The following is a 9,992-nucleotide window of genomic DNA, read 5'->3' as shown; positions in this document are numbered from 1 at the left end:
TAAAGCAAGATTAAAGACTAGGAAAAGTAAGTGAACTCAGACAAATGTGTGACAAATCAAACATATAGGAGTTATCTTAATGAAATAGCTGATGTTAGAATGTTCCTATAATAACTTAAGAGGAATATTCAAGAATAATACTGTCAAATAACAAACTAATTATATGTGGAAAGAGGGCATGGGAGGAAGATGTAAGGGAATGAAATATTAAAACACTTCTAGACTCAGTTTCAGGGAAGTAATCAGCCACAGTGTCATGATGGCAGTGAAGTAGCTACAGTGACATAATAGTTGTTGCTATAGCAACAGGAATAATCTGACAGTACACAGGAAGTGTCTGTTCCTAGCCACTGGCTGAAGAGACATAAGAGCAAACAGACGATAGAAGCTGCACCTACCTTGAGAGCTGCCCTACGGCAGAGCCGAAAATCATACAATCTGGAACGGTTATTTCAGTGGACAATGGGGCTGGTCAGGTAGAGTTTTAACATCTGATCATAAAATCTTTATGTTTTTGGTCCCAAGCAGTGGTTCACATTAAGATTCTGATTGGGAACTTGAACTTGGGCTTTGGGTATACATAGAATTCCTGTTTGACATGTTTCCTCCACTGCCTAGTGCCATCTGCCTGCAGAATCTGAATCCATCAGAGCAGCTCTGACTGGTGCATCCCCAGACAAGGCTGCGGATTTGGGTATTAGCACAGGGCTGAAAGTTAAGCACCCAAAAGATCAGTTGCTGAATGATGACAGATGCTCCTCTCCCTTTAAAACTCTTTGCAGGAAAAGGAGAAGAGATGGCAATGAGGAAGACCCCCACCTTCCCCGTCATTCGAAGAGGAATAAGAAGGACCAGGCCTTCCAGGACCCGCAGGCTATAGAGGTAGGAACTATGGCCACCCAAGCTTCTCCACTTGACTCATTGCCCGCTCTGTGGTGTTCATTTCCATCTCCACGAGGCAAGAGAACACTCCCAGATGCCCTCGGGAAAGTCTTCTCCTTGGCTGCAATGGCTTTGGGGCAGAGCAGGATTTTAAGTATTGACATAAGCGTGATTTTACTGTGCATCAGAACAGAGACAGGGCTGACAGAGAGGCTTTCCCAAGCACAACCAGGAGGAATGGGGTTCCAGAAATTCCTCCACCTTGCAAATGGGGAGGGAGAATCGAACCCCTTCTACGGTTGGGACAGAAATAAACTGCAAGAACAGAGAGGCATGCTACTGGCTACAGTGCACTTCTGGCTTTCTCCCTGAAAACCTAAGAGCCAAGTGGGGGTTGTGTGAAGGGATTTGGGAAAGCTTTAGGGATGCTTGTGCTGAAGAGCTGGCATTTCAACTTCAACAGACTTCACTTTAACAACCAGTAAGTGGTAATGCAGCATGGTTTGGATGGAAGCATAAGTTAGTGAGGAGGGAGCGTTGTAAAGGGTTTCTGGACAAGTCTCATCAGGTAATGAGTAAGTATGGCTCAATGTTTCCTTTCCCGAACAAGAGATAAAAGGCTTATCAACATGTGCCTTCCTCTGGGACACAAACACAGGTAGGTTTTAGATAAAATGTACCCAGACCTACCCGAGTCAAGCAAGGAGTGTTGTTGACCCACTGAGTTTTCTGTTGCATATGGTCACCTAAATATGAATACTGGCCTTTGTTTCCAAGGTTAGCATCCTTAGACCTCCGTGTAAATCTGCTCCCTGGAACGAAGGTGTGAGATATGGTAGTGCAAACATAAGACCAAAAGCCTTGGTACATGTCTGTCTTCCTGATAAAGAACAATGGCTTCACAGTGTTGTCCTGATGGCTGAGTAAAAGAAGAAATGGACAGTGTGGGATGAGCTGTGGGTCGCTAGTACTGATCCTAGACCTCTACTCTGCTATTGATCACATGGGAACTAATGCTTAAGTTCCAAGGAAACAGCAGTAAGACAAATGGGAAAAATACATTAAGGGCCTCACACCTATTCCAGTTAGACTTCTGTGCATCCTTGATTTTCCCCAACTGTTGGGGCTACAGCTCTTTGTGACACCACTGTTTTAGGCTGGGTGAGTTAGGCTGTCTGCTGGAATGATTGGTAGCCTCTTACATTTCTTTCTGGTGTTAGCAGTTTGTGGTCCATGCTGGTTAGTTTAACTGCCAGCCTCACAGGACATGGAACCCCCTGAGAGGAGGATCTCTTTTTAATACTCTTCTGTATTCTTTGAAATGTCATGCATGGATATGATATTTCTTGATTATCTTCACCTACAGTCTCTCCCTGCAGCTCTACTCTGGTCTCCTCCAACCAATATCGGTCTAAATGTCAGAGCCTCCTTTTCACTGTGTATCCATGTACCTGTTTAACTCACTCTGTCCAGCTAGTGCTTCTGAAGTGCACAGAGCCTTGGGGTCATCCACTGAGTCCCAGGTAACTGACCAGGGGCCATCTACCCAGACAGAAATGACTCTTCCTTCTCCAGCAGCCATCAGTCGCCAATAGCTCCTTAGCTAGAGATTCAGCCACAAGAGCACCTCCCAGGGGATTAACCTGGCTTCATCATGTTCAGGTAACCACAACTACCATGAGTTCCCGTGTACAAGAGCCATACCATAACCAGGGGACAGTGTTTCACAGCACTCCTCCCTGTAATCTGGCTCTTACATTCCTTCTGCCTCCTCATCTACAATATTCCCTGAGCCCAAGGGCAGGGGCAGGTGGTGTAGATGTCCCCTCTGTGGCTGAGCACTCACAGTTGCTTAGTGTCAGCACTTTGAACAGTTATGTGTTTCTACATTGACCACTACTCATTGCAACTAGAAGCTTCTGAAACCAGTGTTGAGAGCAGTGCAGACCTATGCATGCAAACAAAAATATTCAGAAGGCAGTTTAACAACATAACCATTTAGCAGAACAACAGTAAGTCCACCCCCAGCACTTTGGAGGAACTATGGGCTCACTAATAATAGGTTTTGACTATGTTTACAGTGCCAGGCATACACTCATTCATGTGGAGCAGGCCTCAGACCCAATCAGGAGAAGAATTGGTTAGCCCCAGACACAGAACTGCAACTATTCCACCAGTGGATTCATCATGCCTGGCGGGCTAGTATTATACCATGCAGGGTCCAGCAATGGGTAAGATCACTTATGTCTTTTCCCTCACGACAGCCAGCATATATACCTTCTTGGTACTGTGGACATTAGCCAGCTGGGAGTTTTTCTTGGTGAGTTCAAGACTGATTTCCCTGTGACCTGCAACAGAAGTGTATAGTGTCTCAGCTACACGGTCCTACCATCTTGTTCTATTGGGCAACCAAGAGCAATGGCAATAGCCTTCATTCTTTGGTCACCTCTGAGGCTGGCCAAACAATAGGGAGGTAATTTATGTGCCGTGCTGAAATTTTACTTAATGACTTACAGCTTCTGGGAATAACATTGTTCACCCACATGCAGTATCCTTGTTCAGAATAGTGTGTATGGGGGCTGAAGAGATGGCTCAGTCATTAGGAGTATTGTCTGCTCTCCCAGGAGATCTGGGTTCACATTCCCAGAACCACATTGCACATTTGTCTTTAAGTCAAGTTCCAGGGGATCTGACACGTTCACAGACATACATGCAGGCAAAACACCAATGCACATAGGATAAACAAATCATTAAATAAATTGCATTGTATGACCTTTTATACTGTAGAGTACATTTACATAAAGCTTCTTCATACATCCTTAGCTTTCCTTAGAATGTACACATCCTGCCTTCTTTTCTCCATTCCTTTTCCCCTATTCTCACTTAAACTTTAACCCCCAGTATTCCCCTCACATTTTTTCATATCATATGCCTTCCACCACATCCTCTTGTTAAATATGTTTTTCCTGGGGTCTAAGGCCATGGGTTCTCATGTAGCTTTTTTCTGCACATTTCATTTTGGTTAGCCCTTACCTAACCCCTCCTTTTTCCATTCACATCACTCCAGAAACTGCTAGAACCCTTCAAACTCCAGGATTTCTGCTCTCTACATTCATTTTTACCAGTATTCTGCTATTTCCCATCTTTTCAAGCTGACGTCCCCCAACCCAATGGCCTGTTGCTACTTTCTTGGGTTCCAAATGGACTCCAGGATAAGCACACTGTTTGGGTGGGAGCTGTACCTCAAACCCTGGCACCCTGGCATCCCTTTACCCATAGAGTCTGGAATGTTCTGGTGGAAGATCTACCTCAACTCCCCTCCCCCATCTCTTTCCCCAAACCAGCCCCTTCAAAGTCAGCCAAACAAAGCTTCTCCACCAGAGAGGCTCAAGACCATTCCCACAGGGTATGTAAGCTGCATCCAGGAAAACAGACAGGTGGTTTTTGGATCTCTCAGCCCCATCTCCTCTCTGAGGGGCCGGGAATCACCTGGGAACGTTTTACCCATTAATCCTGGGCTTTTCCAATTTGGTCTGATTTAGTTTGCTGCACAGCAGAGAGGCCTTCAGGGTCCAAAAGATTTATCACACACAACACAAAATAATCAAAGGTAGGACCCACATAGGAGTGAAAAGATGTGGTGTTTGTCCTTTTGGGGATTTCGTGACCTTACTCAGTGTTATTTTCTTGTTCAGTTCGTTGACTTTCAAATAGTCTTTCTGAGGAATTATTTCCATCAGTTTTGGGTTCGTGTATGGAGTATGTGTTGATTGTAGGTGAATGTAGAAAGAGCCAACCTATAGCAGGTGGAGCCACTCCCTGGGCAAGGCATCCAGAATGTATAGGAGAAAAGGAAAGCCAGCTATAAGCAAACCATCAATCAAGCAAGAATCCCTGTGCTTTCTCTCTCTGCTCTTGACTGGAGGTGAGATGCTGCTCTTAAATTCCTGCTCTGACTTCCCTGAAGTAAGGGATGAAAACCTGGATCTGTAAGCCAAAGAAAAACTTTCAACCCTGAGTTGCTTTGGGTCAGGGTGTTTTATCACCGCAACAGAAATGAACTGAGTAGGGGGCCATTTCCATCACTCTTGATTTCTTTGTATGATCTGGAAGACAGAGCAATTGAGGGCTCTGAGTTCCTTACTGAGCCAAAGAGACGTCATTAGTTGTGTTGTCAAAGCCTAAGCAAAGCGGGTACCCCTGAAATGACCTTCTTTGGAGATACATTCATTGGATGGGTGTGCATGGGGTGGGGGAGCTTGGCCAAAGATGGCCTAATAGCTTGTAGACACTTTAAGGACACTTGTCCATGGAGCATGCCCAAGTATGGCAAGCACTCTCATGTGCAAGATCACGTTAGAAGCTGAGTTGTGGATTGAAGATAATCATGTCCACGAGTATTCTGCAGGAGAGGCTTTCCTAGACATTTTTGCTTTGCTTTGTTGAAATCCATTCCCTTCTTTCACACAGATGAGGCGACATAGCTTGTATCACAGGTTGAATTTTTCAGTTGAAATACAGCTTAGAACTCAAGGTCTGGCCCCATTTTACCTTCTGGTCCTCAGAGAGCCTGGATCAGGCCCCCTACCTGCCCACAGAACTTCAGATATGAATGTCCTTCATTCCCTTGCTCATTAACAAAGTAGTAGTGATTCAACAGTCTTCTGACTCAAGAGAGTGTGCATCGTTCTGGACAGATCATAGAAGGTGGGCCGCCAGTGCAAATGTGGGGAGCCTTTGGGAGTTCTTAGTCTAGAGACTGCAGTGGGCATGCTTGGGCTTGTCAGTTTCAGTTAGTAAAAAACAGCATGTAATTCCAGGGGTACAGTGGGTTTAAGGGTGAATTTGTTACACTATTGGGGTTCAGAAACAAATGTCTCTCAGGTATATAGGAATAGAATTGCACAGAAAGCTGGGGTTGAAGGTAGAAAAATCGTGGATCCACTCGCTTTTCACTTTAGGAAGCATTATCCAGTTCTATATCACGAATATACATGAATTTCCATTCAGTGTTTGTGATGCTATTCCACGATAACATGTTCCCTATGGCTTCCGTTTCCATATTCCCGTCATTACTGTCATTAGCCAATTGAAGATCTCTTTCCACCTCCTGTGAAGCCTGGAGACTGGCTATCCTTCTTCCAGGTGCTGTCTTCCTTCTCTCCTGTGATTCTAAGCTGCTGTCTGCATCCCTGCCACCATCTTTCTGGCAGTTCCTTTTCTACAGCTGCTCACTGCACCCCACTTTCTGCAGCTGCCCCTTCCTTGGCCATAGCTTACACTGGAGAACTCAACCTGGGGAGCCTGCTAACCTCAATCCCGGGAATGTATGTTTACCCTGCCAGGAGTCCTCTGCAGAGGCTGGGATGTTCTCGTGTGTATGTACAGAGCTCTCAGCGACTCTTTCCTCCTCCACTCTCTGGGTATCACTGCATGTTCCTTTGTGTTTCTGCCAACATCATCAAGATGAGCACAGCCTGTTTGGAGATACTTTGCAAAACTGTGAGGGTAGCCTCTGTGTTCTTTGTCCTCCTTTCCCATCCGTCCATTAGAATATCTGTCTGCTCAGCTCAATGGAGTTCTCAGCATGAAACCCCAGGCATCCACATGTTCTTGCCATGACGGTTCTTGTGCTTTCTATGGCTGGAGAAATCCCCTAGGGACCACAAACCCTCATCTTATGATCATGTGTCTGCCTCTCAAAATCTTCCTCACACTCTTGATCTCTTGTTCTGCCTGTTAATATTCTGCCTGTCCTACACTGGCTGGTGCAGGTGCCTTTCATTCTTTCTTTTAGTCATTTATTTTATTCTTTAAGATCATAATATTATTATATCGTCTCCCCCTTCCCTTTGTCCCTTGAGACCCTTTCATATACCCCTCCTTCTTGCTCACTGTCAAATTTTTGGCCTCTTTTCTTTAATTGAGTTTACACACACACACACACACACACACACACACACACACAGAGAGAGAAAGAGAAAGAGAGAGAGAGAGAGAGAGAGAGAGAGAGAGAGAGAGAGAGAGAGAGAGAATCACTTAAAAACACAACCTATTCAGTCTCTATAATCTTATTTTTATGCATGTCTTCTGGACTGTATCATCCTTGTTACCAGAAATGGGCCTGAAGACTCTAATTAATTAATAAAAGCAGTTTCATTTAGATTAGTTGAATTTACTTCGGCATTCTTTCTGTCGTTCATTCTTTTTTTTGTCTGCCTGCCTGTCTACCTGTCTGGGTCTCAGTTTTGTCAGGTACTTGGTACACAGCTAGGACTGGCCTGGAACTCACTGTGTAATCCAGACTGACCTCCAGATCCTCCTACCTCAGCCTCCCAAGTGGTGGTATATCAGGTATGTGCTAATATGCCCTGGCAGTTACTTCCCTTATAAAAACTGTTTAGTGATTTCTGGTTGTTAATATTTGAGATGCTGAAGTTGTAAAAACCATCAATGAACATTATTGTAATAATGATGCCTCTACATAAGTGAGTAAAAATTTTATGTCAACTAGAAATGAGAGGCTGGTCATCTATTGTTTTCTTCACAATGGCTCTGAAGAATTCCATTCAGGGCTGTGAGTTTTTCTGTAAGTTCTCATAGGCAGGATCTCAGGTGGCTCATGTTCACCTCAACATGACTATTTTGCTCAAGATGATCATAACCTTCACATTGTGATCCTCCAAAACTCTACCTGGTTCTACACCAGTGCTTCTCAGCACCTGGTGTGTTAAACTGGGCTTCAACCCAGTATTTTCTGTGTGTTAGGTGAGCTCTCTATCCATGTCACCATATCCTCAGCCCCTTAACGTACTATATCCCCTCTTCATATGATACTATAATCTTCATGACACAAGAGTGTAAACCTAATATTCTCCCATTTCTGATGGTTCCCCTACTTGCCATATTGTTCAGAATATAGTCCAGCAGAAAAAAAAAGATAGAAAAAAATAAGAAAGAAAGAAAGAAAAAAAGAAAAAAAGAAAAAAAGAAAAGAAAAGAAAGAAAGAACCCACACCAAACCAACCAAGAAAGTATATCTACCTAAGGGAAACCAGATTGTGTACTGGGTGATTTTATTCAATGTGATAGGTTACCTGGCTTTTGAGTGTTTATAAGCAAAACATACAGTAAAATTGCTACATCTAGATTTTTCCACTGGAGGCCTTGAAGAGGTATAGTTTGTCTGGGTTCCTCTGAGACCTCTTTCACAAGCATAGCCCTTAGATCCATGGAAAGCTATTTGACAGTTACACATAGATTCATTTGCCTTCTGTGTCTCTCATGGACAGTCTTTGAATGCATGAATCTCATTGCATATATACTGCCATATGATACCTGTGGGTGATGTAGTGAGATAAGGCGATCCACATGACCTGAGAATGACGACACATCTTGGTTTCTGTCATTCTTATAGCTACGAACATGAAAAATGTCCTTATAAGACATAGAATACTGCTGGGCGGTAGTGTATCACGACTTTAATCTCAGCACCCAGGAGGCAGAGGCAGGCAGATCTCTGTGAGGACAGCCTGGTCTACAAAGAGAGTTCCAGGATAGGCTCCAAAGCTAGACAAAGAAACCCTGTCAAAAAAAAACAACAACAAAAAAGACATACAATAGCAATATTGTTCACCATTTCAATTCAGAAAAGGGTCACTGTGATCACCTCCTCCCCCTTTGAAAGTATTAAGATTAAAGACAACAAGTCCATGAGTGTGTGCACAAGTGTGTGTTCCTGTACCCAAGGAGCTCTAATTCAAGGTTCTGTGCATGTGAGGAAAATATTCTACCACTGAGTTGCATCCCTAGTCTACAGAATTCCAAAATAACACACTTTTTGTGTGGGAAGGGAACCCCACATAGTATCACCAGTAAGAAAGAGTGAAGTTCTATCCAGGAAAGACAGTATTAGGAGCAAACACGCAGTACAGAAAGCACACTGAACCACAAACAGGAGACCAAGGGGTGTCAGATATTAGGAATGCTGAGTGTTGGCATACAGCTGTCATTTAAAACTATCAAAGGCATTTGGAGATATGAGTGGAGCCTTGAATTGCTATAGGAAGAACACTTACATCCACTCTTGGGGACAGGTGTGGAAAGATCCTGTTATTTGTGTGTGTACCTGTGCATGTATATATATGTAAATGGAGCTTTCCCCATCATTTCTTTGCCACATTGGAACGTGGACCTGCATTCCATCTTACTTGTTTCATCAAATCCCTATCACAGTCTGCAGCATTGATTGCTGCTTTCTCCTGGAGGTTGGGAGCACACTTCCCTGGTGCAGGTAATTGGGATGCACGGTACAAACAGGGCCAGAGGATATGTGGAGGCATTTGGAGTGAGAAAGCCTGTGTTTGAACCCTCTCCCTGACATTCCCAGAGACTGGCCTTTGGGCCTGTGGGACATCTCTTTCCTGGTCTGTCAAATGGGTACCATTAACCCCAGCTTGAGCGATGGTGCTGCTGTGAGAAAGGAATGAGCTACCCAAGTGATTGCACTTTATAGACTGTGAAGCCTTTTGTAGAGTGTGATGCCAGTATTCTTCAAGCTGAACAGGAAATGATGACAGTATCATAATAGCCATCCTCCTTCTGTCTTTCTCCTTCCAGTCATCAAGCACTGATAATGAAAAGATCCACAGCAGCATCGATGACACCAAGAGAGAAAGTGTTCCAAAGAGCAGCTTAAACCAGGACATCGCTGAACTTAACTCCGATGTCCCCGAGTTCTCCCACGAGGACGATGCATTGGGCCAAGACCATGGTCCTTACTCCCACATTAACCAGATCTTGAAGGAAGCTCATTTATACAAACTACAGCAGAGAGGACAATCTTCAACATGATCACCTAGGCCTCCTCCTCCCTTGTTTATAAAAGGCAATGGCATTCACATAAAGCAGTCTTGGCTTTTGTCTGTATTTTCAGTAAGAGGTCAATGGGCATTTGTAATCTTTTACTGTTTTGTTCCACCACTGCGATTTCAAAAGGTCCTTTGTAGCTCGAGTTTTCCTGACTGGCCCACGGTCAGGGCAAATCTCTCTCACCTGCCAGTCCCACAGCACTCAAACCCAACCAAGTAAACACAGAGACTTATATTGGT

At 44.1% G+C, this 9,992-nt stretch overlaps 1 protein-coding gene across 1 annotated transcript; it reads left to right on the top strand.

The window, feature by feature from the left end:
- Positions 1 to 309: 309 nt before the first annotated feature.
- LOC131899555 (protein FAM104A-like) lies at positions 310 to 9,788 on the top strand. The gene is made up of 3 exons (XM_059251046.1): positions 310 to 476; positions 783 to 882; positions 9,502 to 9,788. Exons 1-3 carry the CDS (start codon positions 463 to 465, stop codon positions 9,733 to 9,735), a joined length of 348 nt encoding a protein of 115 aa, XP_059107029.1. The 5' UTR covers positions 310 to 462; the 3' UTR covers positions 9,736 to 9,788.
- The last annotated feature ends 204 nt before the right edge of the window (positions 9,789 to 9,992 follow it).

This window comes from Peromyscus eremicus, chromosome X (assembly GCF_949786415.1).
Source record: "Peromyscus eremicus chromosome X, PerEre_H2_v1, whole genome shotgun sequence".
Lineage (NCBI taxonomy): Eukaryota > Metazoa > Chordata > Mammalia > Rodentia > Cricetidae > Peromyscus > Peromyscus eremicus.
Note: the sequence above shows the minus strand (reverse complement) of the source record. Positions and strands in the feature narration are given on the sequence as shown.